Raw genomic sequence first — 20,239 nt, 5'->3', positions numbered from 1 at the left:
TTTAGTCAGATTTCTCAATCTCCTTTGTGTGATGTTCATCCCACTGCTGCGTACAGGGAGAGGTGTGCCAGTCATCCAGCCTGGTGTGCCACCTTTTGTTCTTGTAAAGAGAGAAGACAAAGCTCAAGGTTTTCCTTTTATGGGCTGAGCTGAAAGACCAGTTTCCACGGGCTCAGCAGTTTCTTAGGGAACTGTCTCTGCTTAAGGAGTCCACTGGGACTTGATTCTTGATGGGGGGTCAGGAGGCTTGGAAGTGAGGAGTGAGACATGTCTGACAAGCCTGGTAGGGTGAGGAGAAGGGGAATGTGCACTGCAGCCATTAGGATGCTGCAGTGCTACAGAGGAATCTAACAATTAAAGTGAGACTCAGATGTGTGAGGGAAGTTTTGTACCAGAGAGGTGAACATGTCACCAAGGAACAAAGGCTGAGTGAGTTGTCATGAGTAAGATGTGAAACCTCAAAGAAAAAAAAAGTCAAGAAAAATCTATGCAAAACCTGAGCTACAGAAAGATCAAAACCCCTGAATTTCTAAAAATTTCTCTGTACATAGTTAATTTGTTTTTCTGATCCATGGGCATCAACTATATTCCAAAACAGAATGACAAACTCCCAGTATAATCAGTAGAACTTGTTATTTTTTGGAATATTTTGCATTTTGCTTACTAGTTTCACTCTGGCCCAGAGATATAGTGACTAGAATTACAATCACCTTCTGGCCACTAGATTCTCCTTGTGAAGTACCCAGAACAGGGTTGTACACACCATTAGAAACACATCAAATGATGGCATTTATTATCCTCTTCCCCAAGCTGGGCATTCTGAGAACGAAGGCAAAAATGAATGAGTCAGAGAAAGATAATCACTCCATCACCTCAGCAGAAAACTGGGACGGACATCCAGCTCTTCAAGTCTATTCATGCAGGTTCTTCTCCTGTGCTCAGCAGCCCACTGCCTGACACCAGTGTGGTAAGCACTATGACTAATATCTAGCATATGTTGTTTGCTTTCTCATTCTCTCCAGAGGAAGCAGCATATGCCCAAGTGTGTCTTGTTTGGTAGGATTTTCTGCTCATTTTTTAAATAGAGGTGCTGCTCTGCATTTATCCTACATAAAGCAGCTCCAAAAGGTTCAGACCCTGTGCTTTGAGGGGCAGGGTGAGGCATGGGACAGGGCTTAAATCTTGCCTGTGTTTGTTCTGCAGCCTCTGAAGAATGAGAAAGTTTTGCCTGACTTTTACAGAGGCTTTACTGTGACTACAGAGCTACTGTGCAGTGCTATCATAACAGGGCTTCTCAGGCCAGCAGCTTTTGGCAGTCACTATCTTTGCCTTAAGACAAAAAAATTCAACCTCTTGAGCATATCAGCAATCCAGCCCTGAGAAATATTGCTGGAGAGATGATCAAACATTTGGATGCACTTTCTGTGAGTTAGCTAGCAAGGCCAGCCCCTTCTGCTGACGTCTTTCCTCTCTATCACACATCAGACTTTTCCCAGTGGAGCTGGAGAACAGGCTTCAATGAAAACTGCCTGTTTGCAGCTCTATGGAGATTGCAGGCACCACAGTTACTATTTCCTCTCCCTGACCTGGAGCAGCAACTCCATCATCAGGATAGAAAGGTAGCCTTGTTGCCTAGCAAAGGTGGGATGATTTATCTGTGTGTCTAGATTGGTCCCTTTGCTGCACAAGAGAATTGCTTTCAGACTTCCAAGGAGAATGAAGCCAGGCTAGAAATCGGAGTGGATGTGGGAGAGCTGCTCTCCCAGGGAGTAGAAAGAGTCACAGGGTCTCTGTGCTTTCTGTTCCTGTGCAGCGCAGGACAATGGTTTTGTCTGCTCCAGTTATAGCCCTGGGGGCTACCTTAGGGACTGCAACTAGCATCCTTGCCCTCTGCGGTCTCACCTGCTTCTGCAAATGCAAGCAACCTGGGAAAGGACTCTCAGAAAAGGACCAAGAGGAGGAGACGGAAAATACTAAGCCCAGTGTGCTTCAGCCAGTCCAGCAAGTAAGACACAGTCTCTAATTTACTCTGTGATTTTTCTTTAAATGCAGAGGGTGGGAATGCAACTTCCCTGTTAGGCTACTCAGCATGTGATTTATGCTGCCTGTTTATCTGCTTTCTGTGTTCAGGATATAACAACATGCCAGTGGGAGGAGGAGTGAGGGAAAAACAGAGATGAGCTGGGTACCACAGAATTACCGGAGCAGGAGACAGCTGCCACGGAGCCAAAGAGAAAGCTGCTAATGGCAGAAACAGGGGATGAGGACTGGAAATGCTGCTTAGTTGTTAAGATAGCTCAAAAGAGAAATAATTTCCTAAGAAGAGAAGACTGGATGATACCAGGTGGCACACAGCATTGTGAAGAAGAGATGGCTCCTGCTGAGATCTTGTATAGCAGCTATTTAATTCTATCCACAATATCTCATAGTTCCTGCACGATAGTTCCCTGTCAACAGCTGGTTTCTTGTGAAAACCTTCCCTCCTCCTCCTCCCTCTGCCCCTCAAACTGAATATGTGTGAAGTTAAAACAAGGCATTGAAATCATAATAAAAAGCAAGTGAGAATCTAGACTGTGATGACTGGACAATCTCATCACCCAGTGAATTTCTTTTTCACTTACTGTAACAGCAATGTGGAGTATGGATATTGTCAGGCATCCCTGTGTGCTCTTTCATTCTTGTTAGAATCCAAACAGCCTGATTTACTCCTGAGCTCAGTGCAAGAGAGAGCTAGGGGAATTATAGAATGTTTCTAATATACTTATTAATGGGAATCTCTTTTTCAAAGGGAAATGTTTGGTGATTTCCTTGGTTGAATATGGTCTTTAGCATGAGCTATAGCACCGGTCAGTCTTTGAAAGTATTACCTGTTGGCTGTTGCCCTGATATTAGGATGTGCCTGTGTCCTTTCCACTTTCACCTAGCCATTCAACCAAGTGTTATGCCATAGTAGCCAATTCCAAAGGCCTGTGATCCATTGTATAAGAGTCTTTGTTTGCCTTTTAATTATTTGAGCTGACTATTTTTTTGTATTCTTAATGAGTGTAGCAGGAGTCCTAATTGAACTTCTCTGTAATGTTTGTAATGAAATATTCAGTCGTTCTCTGGCTTCCACTCTTAGACTCTTAGTAGAAAAGAACCTCGGCATCCTCATGTTCCTGTTGCAGTTTATTCTGAGGAAAAATAACCAAATCTACAAACAGTATTGTAAGAACTGGTACACAAACAGAGAATGGCATTAGCAGGTCTTGTGGTTGCTGGAGGCGGGAGGAGAGGTGTGGGAGGATGGCTCCACTGACCGTGGATTACACCTGCACGGAGTTTAGGGCTTCTCAAGTCCTAAAGCTGCTAATTCTGAGCCTCCCTCCATAAGGATGGTGAAAAACTCCTAGTACCTATTTGCACTTTCCTAGGATGAATTTCACCTGCTATTCTGTTTGATAGCTTAGTCATGTCCCTTTCAGGCTCCTTTCTTGTCTTTTCTACCCCATACAGGGGATTTGCTAACGCTTGTATATAAGAGTGTACAATGATGCGGAGATTTTCCCAAGTTTACTGTTAATGTGAATGAAAAATATGTAACTTTGACAGCCACATCACTTTGCATAGCAATTTTTCTAGCTGTTGTCTGCAGCAACACAACCCACAGATAACTTTACCATCAGGCTCTTTCCATGAGTTTGATGTTGTAGCTCAGAAACTACTCAAATCTTCATTTTAACTCCATCCTTGGACTGGGCTTTCTTTTTCTTTTATAGAGCCTTTTGGGAAACATCTTGGGAAAGTGTTAATCCATCCTGGATCTTGTCCATGGGGCTGTTATCCTGTTTGCAGTACTGAAATAAGCACTAAGTCTCCATATTGTTCAGTTAAGCCTCCAGTACCCAGCAGCTACTCAGTTATAGTCCTCCCTATATTTCTACATTCATCAAGTTTTGCCATGACTTAATTCAGTATTTGACCAACAGAGGATCAAATTATTCAACCTGCCCTAAATGTATCACTATTACCTGAGTGATTGCGTTCTTTCAGCATTGTAGACTTTTTAATTTGAAGTATTATTTCCAATGTTACTGGCTTTATGGTGTTTTTTTTTAAGAAATCTGGCCATATGATAGCAGCTGAGTGAACATTCTGTCACAGAAAGTGCAAAATGTTCTTGGTTTGCATATTCCATATGTTTAGCAATTCTTTCCAATTAAAATAATTTTCTTGCCAGGGACATGAATTCTCCTATGCTGTCACCGATTCAGAATCAGCCTCTATACCTTCAAGAAATGAATCTCAATTTGAGTTCTGAGCTTGTGAAATTTTATTATCTCTATGTTTGTAAATTGTTCTGTTGGGACTTTCTTTCTGACTACATTAGTGCACAGTATGTCCTAGTCAGTGTTTGACATACTTAATTATTGAAGCCTGTCAGGGCCACTGATTCTGATAAACACAGATGATAAAAGGAAGATGTAGCAAGTCTGCATTTTATTCACTTGGCATGTCTCCCATGAGAGTGATGTTTGTATTTGCTATAGACAGAGGCTCCCCATGGACATGCCCTGCATACGTGAGGAGGAAGAGTTCAAACACAAACACACATGGACAAAACAATGAGAAACTGCTATAAATTTGCAGAGTCTTAGCCAAGCCTGTAGAATGAAGATTCCTGAGCACATCCAGCAAGGGCAACAATCTGGTGCTTTGAGTGACACTGGGCAGGGACACAGAAGGGTCAGTTGCAGCCTCCTTGCTCCTTTTGGTTTATTTGCTTTCATGAATTTTTGCAGAACTATGTGAACCCTTCTGCTCATGTCTTTATTTAAGACACAACTGCTGAGTTGCAAAGGGAACTTCCATAGGGCACTGCTATGTAACTGGATTAGCAGACAGCACTTGGGAAAAGAGCTGGCAGCAAAATAATAAACAGAGGCAGATGCAGTTGGAAGAGGGGGTGGGCTAGTCCCACTGTGCTTGCATATGTCTCTTATCTCTAACTCTGCAGAGCAGACAGACAAGAGGAATATTTAGACCCGATGGAGTTCTTAGATGCTGTGTGCTGATGTATTTCCTGACTAAATACCTGGCTTTTAGCAAGAGGAAGAAAAGACTGTACTAAGAATACCTCAAATTTGTGTGGTGTTTTTCATCCCAGAGGATCTTGGAGTGCTTCATGTGCTGGCAGCACAGAGCAATGCAGGCAGGAGGCTCCAGTGTGATGACCAGTGAGTGGTAGGACAGCAGCCTGACACAGCAGTTCCAGGAGAGAACAGCAGAGGCTGACCCCCACATCAGGCACTGTGTGTGTGCTGGATGTAATGCCTCTGCACTACAAAAGAAACCTGCCTTTCCTAGCTGTTGTCCAGTGACTCCTCACTTATTCTGCTTGGATGGTTTGCTTTAATTTTAGAAGAATGGAAAACTGCATTTAAGGTTTGGATCAGTAACTTCACATTTACTAGGTATTTTAGGACTGATGAGGCTCACATCTCTGAAAGAGGGAACTCACTCACAGCCCCACACCGTGTAACTTACATAACATCTAAACTCATCTGAATGCTAGGTGAGGATGGCACACAGTGACGTCTTTCTGTCTCAGCCCACTTCTCTTTCAAAGCCCTTAAAATTAAACAAGACAAAATGCTATGTTGCAAAGTAGACTTCCTAAACACCGGTGCGCTGGCTGCCTTGAGAAGACAGTCACTGACCTAATTAGTTCCCAACCACTGCCAAGTGCATGTAACCCGGATCTCCATAAGCAGAATATGACTAAGCTAACATCCAAGACTGCTCTCTTTCTTCAGCTGTTTCTTGAGAGATAGGTATGCTTCCTCTGGACATACAAGCTGGCACCAGGAAATCCCAACACAGACAAATGCTTCAGGGCATCATCTACATTCATTATTAATAGGAAACAATAAGACTAATGAAAAACTTTAATTAAAGTTATGAACCTTTTCTGTCTCACCCTCAATCTTGACACAAAATAGGTTGGCAGGCAGTAGGCTGGAGATAATCCCACTGCACAATAATCAACCAAAACAGCTATTTTACTTTTTTTCTCTCATGTTTTGGAAACAATCATAAACCTGTTGCAAGGGTTGGGGTCATTTGCTAGTCAGCTTTTGTTCTCCCACATTAATGAATCCAAACATAAACGAATCAGGAATTATTTCAGTTGTAAGCAGACAGGATACTTTCTTGGGACATAAGGCATGTTCTATTCCACTAAAATATTGTTCTTTGTTTTGGGAGAACAGCAATGCCTTTTTTACCAACCTTTGCTTGGACTGCCTGAGCACTGCATCATCTTGCAGGTTCTTCTGCTCATCCCATGTTCATGATTCAGTGAGGAATTGAAGTGTTAAGAACAAAATCAGACACAAATCCAAATTTCAGTCTCGGTGTAATAAAGGGCAAATGTTTGTCTGAGGGTCAGATGGAGCTCTGGTCCACAGAACCAAGAGGCTGAGATGACCACTGAATCAACTACTCTTGGTTTGCCAGTCCAGGGCTCATTTGTTCAACCAGTTCTCCTTAGTCTTATTGCACCATGGTCATACTTGCTCCAGGTGACAATATGATTTATATCTTTGCATTCCTCATGCTTTCTGCGTACTCACATAAAATATTCTGGAATCTGTGAGATGGCTGTAGCCTCTTGCTCTTGGATTTGACTTCAAACATTAAGGTAAAAATTGTCATATCTCAATCATAGCAGAATTAACTTCATGGTTAATTTCTTTGCTAAGATGAAAGGATTAACTTATGAAAAGATTAACTGGTACCAGAACAGAGGAAAAATCAAATTATAAGAACATATCTTTTTCTTATTGCAATCAAACATCTGTAGAGGAAAAAATCTGAAAAGACACACACCAAGTAGAAGGTATCCTCTTTGGCAAGAAAGTCTCCAAACACACAGGCAGGGGTTTCTACAAGCCAAGAAAAAATGATGGTAGGACTCACCAGAGGCACTGCTTTTTTCCTGTCTCAGCTCATATAACAATAAGAGAATTGGAGGAATTAGTGTAATTAGTGCAAAGTAATAAACAAGGTTTTAATTTTCAGTTCAACGTCAAGAAAACCGCAGAGCCAGTCCAGCCTCGAGCACTTCTGAAGTTTCCCAACATTTATGGCCCCAAACCAGAAGTAACTTCACCTGAAATTGTTAACTACACACAGTACTCTCTGAAGACAACAGAAGAACCAGCTACTGGAAAACATACTGCTTTGGATGAGAATAGGATGAAGATACAAGTCAATGAAGAGCTGTTTGTTCTCCCTCAAAACGGTAGGAGCTTTTGGTCTTCAGACTAACAATTGCTTCAGACTAACAATTGTAAATCTGTAATACTTCTGAGCATAATGTGATTGTTGTCCAAGAAATAAGTGAGAAAGTGAAGGCATGGGATGCTTTTCACTTTCTTACCATGAGCACTCTGATTTCTGTTTTGAATTCATTTGTTTGATAGAACGTAGCTGTGGAGCTCATCAGGATATTCTGATAACAAAGCTGCAGTTGTACCTTGTTGCAATTTTTTTAACCTAAACATCTTTTGTGTTGAAGAATCTGGCTCCCTGGTGGCAGACATTTTGTAGAAAAACACATTTAGTGGTTTTGCTGAGAGCAGTAGCCAGAATATGTGTGAAATATCTGGCCAAAATTAGGCAGAGTGTCTCCTCCAGGTCAAATGCTAGCTGTCCAGCAACTGTCTTTGTCAGGGACAGTGGGGGTCAAAGCTTCTCATTTTCTCTGCTCCATTTTTGCACTGGTTTGGTGAGATGTTCTTGGCTTATTGTAATGTGCAGTGAAACCGAAGGCTGACACCTCAAAAGTTTCTGCCAAACAGAATTTCTGTTTCCCAGCCAGCCCAAAGGGTAACACTCCAAATCCTGAAACACAAGATTTCTGGAGCCTGAGAGAAAATGCAATCTTAATTATATGCATCTGGCAGCATGTCTGGTTTTCTTCCATACTGATTTTTAACTTCACAGCTATCTTTTAACAGGATAATTTACTCTGATGGTTACCACTTTAATAAAACCTTCCTGAAGATTTGCCAGAGAGAAAATGCCATCTGCCATTATTTTTATTGAGTACTCTTTTTAGTTCTTTTTAATTGTTAGACATTATATTTTTGCCCTTCTGGAAGTTCAGTTGCTACATTCATCCCTCCATCCTGAGACTGGTGAGTATGGAAAAGAAAGTACCTTGGGAAGCAGATGCATTGGAGGAAGAGACTGTCTGAGCCACATCCTTAGGTGTCAGGGAAAAGATTATAGGGTGGAAAAGATGAAAGATGATGGCTGCATTTAGGCTAAAGCTTTATATAAGTGTTGGTGTAAGAGCCTCTCTGCACTGCTAATGGCACAAGCAAGTTTCCTTCCTGCTGTGCCTGATTTTATAGCTCGAGTGTTGCTAAAATTAAGCAAGAATTGTTGTGTACTCCTTTTGATGCCACAATGAACTGGTCTGAACTGTCGCTGAGATTTTTATGAGGAAATGTGCTGGTCCCACTATTGTTTTCTGTGTGAATCAGAACTGACCTTGCAGATAACAACTTTGGATGACAAAAATCTCTGGCTTCTCTTTTAGTCTTGCAACTTGCTTTATATCAGTATGAAATATATACTCAACCCCAAAATCACCATGGAGAAACTGCCTTATGGATTCCAAAGTTCGTTGCCTTCAACCTGGTCAAGTGCTATGGAAATAGATGTCTTTTGCATGACAAAGACTTCATTGTTAAAATTTAAAAAGAAAAACCAAAGTGTTTAGAGAGGTCTGACCTAATGCAGAGTTGCACAGCAGCTCAAAAGCAGACTCATATTCTCATTGCAGAGAACACAAGATTTAATTTAATAATGCAAGTTAAAAGAATATAAAACAACATAACAAGTAATGAGTGTCGTTTAGACACCTTGGCCTAGTCATAAGGTAAAAGAGCAAGTGTGTGAACTATCATAGAGCACAAGGTGGAGAGCAGAAGTCTTGTCCAAATGATGTAGAAAGAGCTGAAAGTGCAAGTAAACAGAGCAAAAAGGCTGTATGATGATGGAGGAAGAAGGAAAGTAAATTATAACCTTGCATACAAAGTGCAGGAATAGTGAGACATTTAGAAAACTAAAGGCAAGAGAAGGTGGATTTGTTCTCTTGGGAAGGGGAAGAGCTGCTTGCTAAAGGGGCTATTTCAGTTCCAGGTGTGGTAAAGGACGTGTGTGTCACAGAGCACCTGAAGCCCGAGCGGGCAGCCAGCTGTAACCAGGCCCCCGAGCTGCACTACTCCCTGGTGTACGACCAACAGCAGGCCGAGCTGCGCGTGGCCCTTCTGGAAGGTAAGGCACACCTCTCCCGGCCTGAACGGGGCAAGACACCTGCTGATTACACCTAGAGAAAGTTCCCCTCCTATCTTAAGACCAACAGGTGCCCTCAGGACCACTGGATGTTTCTCTGGTACTGGGCTTGCAGAACAGGAATACCTGTCAATGTCACTGCTTGAAGAGGGAGTAGCTTGGGAACAATTGTTTGCACAGCTTTGTTAGGAACCAGGATGGGCTCCTTCAGTCCCAGCCAAAGCAACCTTTTTTTTTCATTTTTTCCTTTGGGGGCAGAAGGAACGGGATTACTATCTCCTTCCCCTCTATACCTTTCATTCTTCAACCTAATCCACTCCATACTGCCTTTTCCTCAAGTCAAGTCAAAGCCTGAGCTGGAGATACCAGACTTATTTTGAGGAAAGGCCCTCTAGCAGTGCCTGGCCAGGCAGCCAGGCTCTGTGTCACACTCTGACAACTGTAACAGCTTCTCCACTCAGGGCTGAAGCATCATCAGTTCCTCTGGGAGAGTAAAATAAGCTGACTGAATAATTCATGCACAGTGTAGGTCTCTGTGGAAACCTAATCAAATCACGCCCTCTGAGGCGAGCACTGAAAGGGTGCAGAATGGCAGCCACTGCTGTGGGCCTCCTGCCAGCAGCCAGCCCACAGTTCCCCTCCAGGATGAACACCCATGCCAGCTGGCTGCCACCCTGGCACCCCAGTGCACAGGACCTGGCTCTGCTCCCCTGAGAAGCCAGGAGAGCCCTGTGACCCATGGGTCCTGGCAGTTCAGGAGCAGCTGTCCTTGGACTGGCTGCAGCAAGGATGAGAGTTTTGCCCTCAAAGCCATGATATTCAGTGACCATTTGGAGGAGGGTGTGTTCCTCTTGCTGTGGAGAAGGCAGTGCAATTCTGTTAATGAAACTGGAAATGCCATTCTCACTCTAGGTTTTTCAACATAAAAGGGACTTAAAATTAGGGATGAATGTCTCTTGACACAGATCTTTTGGGCTTTGGGATGGCTTCTGATGGAGTCATTTATCAGGGGTTGGACCGGCAGAATACAATAACCCTTAGACATATCCCACACTGGCCTGCAGGGATGTGTGCCAAGGGAAGCTCTATCCATCTCTGATGTCTGTGACTGACCTTCCTTCTTTTAAAGTCATTGTAAGAAGCCTTTTTTGTGTGCCAAGGTAAAAGTAAATGAGAACTGCCAATCCCTGTTTCACACTGCCTCATTTCAGAGCTGTTTTGCATCTTTCAACAGAATGTGTTTCCTTGAACTCACCTGTTGCTCTCCCAAACACTGGCAGCATCCTTCTGCAGTGGCAGAAGGACAGAGACATTGTGCAGCCTGAGGAAAACACCACAGCGTGGCCTCACAGCTTAATTTGCCCCAATGCAGGCAGGAACAGGGGTCAATGTCTATGCAGCTGTTTTATTTTATTTTATGACTCTCATAAAACCAGCAATTTAGCCACAGGTATTTCAGGGTTGTCTTTTGTGAGAGGTCCTTACAATCCATCTTTTCCAGCTATGCATGGCAGAATGAGTGGGGACCAAGATGCTGGCTGCCATTGCTACGTACTGGGCACACTGGCAAGCAAGTCTGGTATTGCTGAGGCCCAGACAGAGCTGAAGAAGAAGGTACTTCACACCCTTTGGGAGGAAGCACTGCGATTCCCATTAACAGAGGAGGAGATGCCAGGAGGGACACTGACTCTCACCCTGAGAAACTGCGACAAGTTCTCCAGGCACAGCATTGTGGGGGAACTCAAACTGAACCTTGCTGAAGTGGAGGAATCCTTTGGGAAGGCCCAGTGGGAAAGGCTAAAGAGCCCAGAGAAGGTATGGACTCAGTCTGTGTCAGTAGTTCAGAAACCCTAATGATTAAGAGTTTGGACAAGAGAAACCCTTTTTCTAGATGGCTGCGTGTGGGTGGGTGGCTTTGTTTGGAGCAGGTTTAGAGGGGTGATGTGTGAGTGCACAGATCACTCAGCACAGCTCTGTGCTGGTCTGTAGCTCATCGTATCAGAAGCCCTTCCATCTATTGCTCCCAGTTGTTAACGTGTCACAACTCCCTCAACTCCTCCCCAATTACATGACAATCTGACACTGGCATCTGTAATTCAAATGCTGTGTCTAGAAAAAGGTGTGTGAGCTTCTGAGAATTAGCGACACGGGACCAGAGTGGCAAGAGCTGAAATATCAGAGAGTGCCTACAGAGCCCAAGGGAGGGACTCTGCAAAGCTGGGTGTGGGTAGGGCATACGGTGGCACCCCAGGGAGCCTTAAGCTAGGAGTGGAATTCATTGTTAGGACTGAAATACTGGGCTGAAGGACATTTATTCTTACTGGAATCAATCCACTGCTATTTGTTCTGGGAGATGTCAAAATATCATTCATTGCATAGTGTTGGTTTCCTTAAACATCAAAACCTTCCTTTCCTCCCTTATCCACATCTTGCCAGCTTCACAGACAGGGAAAATGGAGGGAAGGGTTCCAACAGTTCTTGAAGTGGGTACAGGGGCTGCTTCATGTGCACTAATTTCTTGCATGTTTCCTCAGGAGCCTTTTCCCTGCCATGAACTAGGTTATTCTTCTAGCAGCAGCAATTCACTTAACATGGCAGCAGGATGCTGCTTCTGCTGCTGCTTGTTCATCACCACAAGTGGTACCTCTTGTAGTCTGCTGTGGTACAGCTGAGCAATGCAAAACAACACCAGCACCATCACTAAGCACGATGAAATAAGTTATTGGCTGTCACCATCAGGGGTGAGGGCTCTCCACCGAGTTGGCCACAGACACAGAGTACAGAGTTAGCACTTCTGATTTCCAGTGGTGCTGATTTATCTGATAACCACTCGAATACTAACTGGACTGTCCACACTAAAAAAAATCTGTCAGGGACAGAGGCAGCAGACACAAATGCGTGGTCTGAATGAGTTTAGTAAACTTCACACATGAGACTGAATATTTGTCTAATAGCTGTAGCCCTCTAATAGCTGTAGCTGTAGCCCTCTCCCTCCATCCTGAAGCATCTGGTTTTTTAGCAATACCCAAGGAACAGCCTGTTCACAGCAAGTTACTCCAGTGCACCTGATGGAATTCAGATATACTGGGAATTCTGCCTTGGTCCAGCTTCACAACCACACACAGAAACAGGACAGCATTAATTTTTTCTCCAGGCTGACAGCACAAGGTTAACACCAGCAGTACTGCTGAACAGTGCCCCAGTTTGAGCTGAGGATGTGCAGTGAAAGCTGAATTTGCGTCATCTGGGACCTGAGAGAGCCAACCATTGCACAGATAGCTTATGTATACAGATCCTGAATCATTCATTGAGAACCAGAGAGGGAGGGAGTGAGGAAGAGCTGATCAAAAAAGAGGAGCTATTTTTGACAGCATTCATCCAGGAACAAAGTTACTGAGCTTTGTCAAAAGTGTGACATTTCCTTGAAATGCCAGGAAAGGCAGAAATTTCGTTCTTACCTTCCCAGTAATTCTCCCACACACAAGGGAAGGAGCTCAGAGCAGACCTTACAGCTAACCAGGTAGTGCAATTAGCATTCAGGAATTCATTGAGTCCTGTGAGCAATGCAAAGAGTAGATACTGTAGACTGATATCCTTATCTTGTCTTCCTTCCCTCCCACCACTTTGCTAATGACAGTGATGATAGTGGGTTGATGATAGTGTGTCCTTGCATAGCAACTTCCCTTTTGTGATTTCGTGGTGCCCTGCACGTAATTCATTGGTGACCCCTTGATGCTTTTTATCCATATTCCATAGAAAGAAATACTGAAGCTCTGATGGTTGTCTGGATTTGCAGGATTGCAGCACAAAATGTAGGTTATGGATTTAATAGGTAAAAGGAAACAAAGAAAACAAAGCCCCGAAGGGGGAAGGAAAAGTACCTCTGGTTTGGTCTGTTCACGCAGAACTCCAGCAGAGACCAACCATTGTAGGTTTTGTTTTCATGTGGATAGAGGCTGGCCAAAAATTTGATCAGCACATCAGGAGCTAGAAAGTCATAAGCACAAGATGTGATCTGAGTACAATGTGTGTGTTTGTGCGTGTGTGCACATCTACAGAGCCCCAACCCCTCCCAATCTCCACTGCATCTGTCTGTGCCTCGAGATACAGGAACCAAATTCTAGCCAAGAGCTATAGAATGGGACCTGCTGAGATGTAGTGGGGATAAATAAACAAACACAGCTTATGACATGCCTAAACTCTGGGTTTGCATTGAGGTGGTGTTTGGGCTTGTCCCTAAGTGTACAATTCTTTTGTAGTGGGCATACAGGCATTTGAAACTGCCTCTTTTTATGTGTGGGCTTTTTAAAGGTCCACTTAAATTTAAGACAGGATTCATGTAAGTGAAATGCATGTGAGCCCTTCATTGCTACCTGAGTGCACAAAAAAAGATTCACTTGGGCTGACTTAGGATTGAATTTCAGGCTTCCTTGCTAATGGCTTCCTACCTGATTTGTGCAGGACAAATTAGTCATTTGAACCAGACAGCAATGACAGACGTTTTCTGGAGAGTCAGTCAGCTCATGGGGAGCATACAGGGGCTTGTCCTTGCCTGTTTCGAGTAACTGGTTGAAAACTGAGTTTGAAATATTTATGGCTCACTTAGTAATGACACTGCAGAGCACAGAAATGGCCTGGAGAAGGGCTGTCTGTCCTCGAGGATGTAGAACATGCTAAGGAGCCAGAATGAATTTGTTGAATTGACATTGGCTTTTTTGGGACTCTTCTGGGTCATTAACCTCACACTAAACCAGATTTCTGTCACAAGCTCCCACTCACTGAGAGAATAACTGCTCCCCTTTCGTCCCTTGCCATGGGCTGTCAGCTCTGCACACAACGGTGTGGGATTTGTCTCCTTCCCTGCTGGCTCCCAAAAAGGAAACAGCATTACTCTCCCAGGGGAGAGCAGTGGTGGTGTGACTGTGTCCCTAGGCTTCATCAGCAAGGGTTGCTTGTCCAGGGCAAGTGGAAGTAAGGGGAAAGGGAAAGGGAAAGGGAAAGGGAAAGGGAAAGGGAAAGGGAAAGGGAAAGGGAAAGGGAAAGGGAAAGGGAAAGGGAAAGGGAAAGGGAAAGGGAAAGGGAAAGGGAAAGGGAAAGGGAAAGGGAAAGGAAGTCTCCCACAGGGGCAGCAGGGAGAGCTGCTCACAGTCCTGATGGAAGGCAGGTGGGAAGGAAGAGTAATGTACTGTGTCCAGCTCCTGGAGAATTTCAGCTTGGCTGGGTTTTTTTCTCATACCAAATAGGGTGTCAGAGAAGGTGTAGCTCCAGCTCCAGGTCAGAGCCCCAGGCACAACCTCTGCTTTCCCAGGGAGCCCTACACTCCTGCTGGGCAGTGCAGGCTGTAGGCTGAGTCCAGTCAGAGCCTTCTGGGAAATGGAGCACCTGAAACCAAAAGTGAATTATGAAAAGAAGTAAAGTGGACATAAATACAGGGCAGCTAGGTGGTCTCTCAAAATAGGAATATCTGACTATTTGCATTGTATGTCAGTCCCAAATCTTCTTCTGACTAAATATTCCACTAAAAGCTGACGTCACGAAGCAGTTATTTTCCAGTGGCATAAGGATTCAGTAACTCACATTATCGGAGCCTTATGAGTAGAGGAGCCTCTCAGGCATCTTTGCCAAGTTTTTTCTCATCCAGCGTAACTGGAAAGATCTCCTGTACAAAGACAGAGACAGCTTGGTTGGTCCATGACCTTCCACCTGTCAGTCTTCTACTGTTGTTTTCCTAATGTTCTGGCCAAGATTATATAAAAAATTAACCCTTTCTGTGTCTCCATTTCCAGGAGCCATCCACGGGCCATGGGGAGGTTCTGCTCTCTATCAGCTACCTGCCAGCAGCTAATCGCCTGCTGGTGGTGATTATTAAGGCCAAAAACCTCCATTCCAAGCAGCTGAAAGATCTACTTGGCAGTGGTGAGTGTGATAGCAAGGAAACAGAGACTGTTGTTTCTGCTGTTACGTAAATCTAGAAAGAAAGTGGGAAAGGTGATTTTTGGCAGCAAAAAAATAGATGTCTGGATTAGAAAGCCAAAGAGATTTGATTAATTTCTAAAAAGTGAAAACCAAATACTGCTGTAATCAATATATCTTATGTTCTCTCTCTCAGTTTGATGTCACCAGTGTAAATTCTCTTGCATTTTTGGGTGCAGATTCAGGCATCACAATATAAAAAAAATAAGGTACTAGAGAATGTCTAAAGGAGGGCCATAAGGATGGTGAAGGGTCTGGAGGAAAAGCCATATGAGGAGTGGCTGAGGTCACTTGCTCTGTTCAGCCTGGAGAAGAGACTGAGGGGAAACTTCATCGTCATCTTCAGCATCCTCACAAGGGGAAGTGGAGGGGCAGGCACTGATCTCTTCTCTCTCTCGTGACCAGGGACAAGACTCAAGGAAACAGCATGAAGCTGAGCCAGGGGAGGTTTAGGTTGGCAATTAGGAAAATGGTTTTCACCCAGAGGGTGGCTGGGCACTGGAACAGGCTCCCCAGGTAAGGGGTCACCAGCCTGACAGAGTTCAAGAAGTGTTTGGACAACGCTCTTGGGCATGTGGTGTGATTTTTGGGGTGTCCTGTGCAGGGCCAGGAGTTGGACTCAATTATACTGATGGGTCCCTTCCAACTCAGCATATTCTATTCTACTCTATGTGTTGCATACTCATTAATATGGTGTCTCTCTCCACTCCCTATGCAGATGTTTCTGTCAAGGTGACACTGAGGCATCAGTCACTGAAGCTGAAGAAGAAGCAGACCAAACGTGCAAAACACAAGATCAACCCTGTGTGGAACGAGATGATCATGTTCGAGGTGCCTCATGAGCTCCTGCGTGCCTCCAGCGTGGAGCTGGAAATGCTGAGCCAGGATGGAGCTGGCCAGAGCCATGTGCTCGGCAAGTGCAGTCTGGGTTTACATGTCACAGGCACAGAGAGGAACCACTGGGAAGAAATGCTGAGGAACCCCAGGAAACAGATAGCCATGTGGCACCAGCTCCACATGTAGGCTCATCATGATTACTGACAACAAGATTCCCACCAGGCCTCAGAGCCCGGGGGAATAAGCTGGATTTCAGCTTCCACCTTCACCTCCATGAAGTTGCTCAGCACAGCACTCTTACTACACCATCCTTCTCTGATTTTCCCACCCATTCTAGCACAGGGAACTGTCTGGAAAATGTATTGAAAGGACAATCTCTCACCTAATCAAGTGGTTGTCTCAAACAAGGGGTTGGCTGCCTGGATTGTTTGAATCAATGTTATTTGCCTGCCCACACTTCTGAAAGGTCCCTATTCCTGCAGATGAGCAGAGGGGAGTGCAGAAGAGCAAAGTTATGGAAATGTAAGCCCTTCATTGGCATCTAGCACTGTCACCCAAGTCCCTTGATGAGTGCTGGCTCCATAACCACAAACACCCAACTATTTTACTAATCCTTGCTTTTCATAATACTCTACAAGACTGAGCAATGAAGATCACAGTGCTGTCATGGCAGGCACAAAGAATCACTATGAAAGAGAGAGGGAAGCCAAAGTGCAGTAAATGGATACCCAGAAAAAGATACAGAACTAAGGGAGGGAGCAGAGGAAGAAGAAAGGGTGAGACAGACAACACCCTCATCCTGTGTAGCCTTTGAAGCAAACACTGCCAAGCAAGAAGTCAAATACCTTCCTTTACTTTTGTTTCCTGGAGAGTTTGATACCTTGTATTTAAGATTAACGAAAACTGCTGAAAACACGAATGTTTCAGGACCCTTTAGCAGAATCTAAATGTATCTTCTATCTTTCTATGGTGTCATCCAGGAAGACCCTAAATATGGACAAAAAGTTATTGTTGATGTTACCTCCAAAAACTTGGACCAAATCTTTCTGTTTACTGCCATCTTTTCTGTTTGGGTTTTTCCCAAGTTTCAAATATGCTAATTATATTCCAGGCAACATCTAAAATTAGGTAAAACAAGTGGGATCATTCCATACCTTAGCAGCTGTTTGATGGTTTTGGTTTGACAGTTAACTATTGCACTCAAATACTCATACCAGCATTACTCAAAGGCAACCCTTATTAACTGCCATGTATTTCATCACTTCCAGACAGAAGGAATTCACCAACCAGACAGACTCTCCAGGGCTTGTTTTTCCTGTGCACTTTCAAGATTTGATGTGGCTTAAATGTTACTTTTGACTGTCCTTTTTTTGTGTGTGTCTAGATGGACTGAAAGTCTGGCATTGGCAGTGATGATGTCACCACCCCAATAAGCACACTGCTTGTCCTACTACATTTTTTCAAGTAGTAGACACAACTTTAAGGGACTTCCATGGGGACAAGGCATCCAAAAATCTGAAAATAGAACCATATAATCTGTAGCCCTGAAAATCTCAGAGGACTTCATATTTGCAGGGTCAGATTGCTCCTGGTTTAAATCAAAATATTAAGCTAAGCTTTATCTAGTATTGATCCCACTTTGATGGTGAAGTCAAATAAGCCAAGCAGCTTGTCAAGGGAAGGCTGCCATCCTGTTGGCAAAGGGAAAACACCAGAAACAGTGTCTGAAAACTGGCTGAATCACCAGGCACAATGGGTTATGAACAGGGAAATGAAGTCCAGCTGGAAGTCAGTAGCTAGTGGTGACTGGGGCTGGTCATGAGACTGACACCACTTAACACCTTCATAAATGACCTAGACAGTGGGGCAGAGCATGGCCTCAGCAGGTTTGTAGATGATGCAAAACTGGGAGTAGTGATTGATACACAAGGCAGTTGTGCTGACATTCAGATGCTGAGAGGCTGGAGAAGAAAGCTAACAGGAACCTCCTGAAATTCAACAACGAGAAGTGGAAATTCCTGCACCTGAGGAAGAACAAACTCTTGCAGCAGTCCAGGGGTGAGGGCCAACCATCTGTAAAGCAGCTTTCCAGAAAAGGACCTGGGTGTCCTGGTGGACACCAAGTTGAACGTGAGCCAGCAGTGTGGTCTTGCAGCAGAGATGGACAACAGTGCCTTGTGCTGTGTTAAGCAAAGCCAGCAGGTCAAAGTGAGGTGATTCTTCCTTTCAACTCAGCACTGGTGAGGGCACTTCTGGAGTTCTGTGTCTGTTGCTGGGCTCCTCAGTGCAAAAAAGATACGGAGTTTGTGGAAAGAGTGCAGCAAATGGCCATGAAAACGTTGAAGGGACTGGAGCATCTTCTGTAAGAAGAGAGGTTGAGAGAGCTGGAACTGTTTATATCAATGTGTACAGACACCTGACCTGGGAGAGGACAAAAGAAGATGGAGACAGAATCTTTTCACTGGTGTCGAGTGACAGGACAAGAGTCCAGGGCACAAGTTGCAATGTAGGAAATTCCATGTGAACACATGAAAAATACCAATAAAAAAACCCTTTTTTTACTGTGACGATAATCAAACACTGGAACAAGTTGGCAGGAGAGGATGTTAGGGGTCCCCATGCTTGGAGACAGTGAAAATTTGATGCAATATGGTGTGAACAACCTGCTCTAGATTATCCCACTTTGAGCAGGGGTGAATGTGGACAATATGATCTCCAGAGGCCCTTTCTATCCTCAGCAATGATACGATTCTGTGAAGATATTGACAAGGTTGATGCACACTGAAAACTGTTATCTTTACACTACTATTTCCTTTGTGGGTGGTGTAGACAGGAGTTACAGGATTATTTGAAGAGAGCAATAAAATCAGCTTTGAGCAACCAGAGAGACAGAAAAGCTAACTATGCCCATGAATCTTACACTCAATATTTTAGTCTCTGATATTGATCTATTGGCTAGAGGGCAAAAAAGAAAATTGGTTTCTTGTTTTGCTCTATGGGGTTTTGTTTACTAACCAAAAGCTGTAGGATACTGTGAGTAAACTGGACACAGTGGTCTAGTTGATAGTGAATTTTTAATGCTTACTGTGATTCTGATTCACCTGTACATATACCTATAGGTTTGGCATAATTATTTCCATATAAGTGCAGAATTTATTGGAATGTTGGCCTAGTCCACAGATAGGTTTCAGGCAGCACTGTGATTTTTTGGGGGATAATGATAAAAAGGATAACTTCACAGTATGATGCTATTTGGCTGGCACTGGAAAGCCTGAAGGGCCAAATATTTGCCTCGCTGCCAACTCCTCTAGTTCTGCATCCTGCTTGTTTCACTGAGCCTTTTATAACATCTTGATGACTGATTGTAAACAGCATTATCTGCCTGTGCCCTGGTGATTCTGGCACACCCTGTAATAGATATCTGCCCTATGGCATTTAAAAGCATAGATCCTCAGAATCTGACTTAGCTATGGCAAAACAATGTCCTCTTTTACAGCAGAAAAATATGTGTATCACACTACTTAACCACAAATCTGTTTTAGGAGCAAAGTGGTGCCATCAGTGTTAATGGATGGCATTGTTGCCTCCTTTGTTGCAGTGGGATTTAATGGGAAAGGGAGAAAGAGTGAAAATGCATACATCTTTCCCGGCTGGATTATTCTTGTCTGGCATTCTAGCCTGGAAAGAATGCTCCTCGCCATCAGCACAGCTTGAACAAAGGCTGCCAGGTGTCCCTGGGAGGAGGCAGCCGCTGGCCGGGGCTGACAGCGGGCACGTAAAGGGGACAAGGAATGCTGTGTACGTGTGGTACCCGAGGGGCAGGGACGCCCAGCCCGGCCTTTTGAACTCTGCTAACAGGAGCTGTGTGTCATCGCATTCCAGCGTCTGCCCAGGGTCCTCGTCCCTGCGAACAGCCTGTGCAGCAATACCTGTGTGTTCCTGAGCCTCAGCACCCCAGGGGCCGAGGTGCTAAACCGTCCCAGCAGACAGATGGCTGGGAATGGTTGTGGCAGGTGACAACGTTATGAAGATAAATCCGAAGTATTTGGAAATGCTATTGTATCAACCAGCTTCAGCAACT

General features: G+C 44.2%; 1 protein-coding gene across 2 annotated transcripts; it reads left to right on the top strand.

The window, feature by feature from the left end:
- Positions 1 to 1,822: 1,822 nt before the first annotated feature.
- Positions 1,823 to 16,344, top strand: SYT13 (synaptotagmin 13). 2 transcript variants are annotated; one of them, XM_069017200.1, is made up of 6 exons: positions 1,823 to 2,005; positions 7,063 to 7,285; positions 9,196 to 9,330; positions 10,850 to 11,163; positions 15,135 to 15,264; positions 16,040 to 16,344. In XM_069017200.1, the coding sequence occupies exons 1-6, from the start codon at positions 1,823 to 1,825 to the stop codon at positions 16,342 to 16,344; spliced, it is 1,290 nt and encodes a 429-aa protein (XP_068873301.1). The 2 variants fall into 2 exon arrangements, with proteins under 2 accessions (XP_068873301.1, XP_068873300.1); XM_069017199.1 differs by having other exon boundaries at positions 9,190 to 9,330.
- The last annotated feature ends 3,895 nt before the right edge of the window (positions 16,345 to 20,239 follow it).

Source organism: Aphelocoma coerulescens, chromosome 5 (genome assembly GCF_041296385.1).
Source record: "Aphelocoma coerulescens isolate FSJ_1873_10779 chromosome 5, UR_Acoe_1.0, whole genome shotgun sequence".
Taxonomy (NCBI): Eukaryota; Metazoa; Chordata; class Aves; order Passeriformes; family Corvidae; genus Aphelocoma; species Aphelocoma coerulescens.
This window is presented reverse-complemented; position numbering and strand designations above follow the sequence as displayed.

Excerpts from the sequence above, each read along its gene's own strand:
- SYT13 (XM_069017199.1), top strand. The coding sequence starts at position 1,823 with ATGGTTTTGTCTGCTCCAGTTATAGCCCTGGGGGCTACCTTAGGGACT. Across the intron at positions 2,006-7,062 it reads TGCTTCAGCCAGTCCAGCAA|TTCAACGTCAAGAAAACCGC; the intron begins GTAAGACACAGT and ends TTTAATTTTCAG. Across the intron at positions 7,286-9,189 it reads GTTTGTTCTCCCTCAAAACG|TTCCAGGTGTGGTAAAGGAC; the intron begins GTAGGAGCTTTT and ends GGGCTATTTCAG.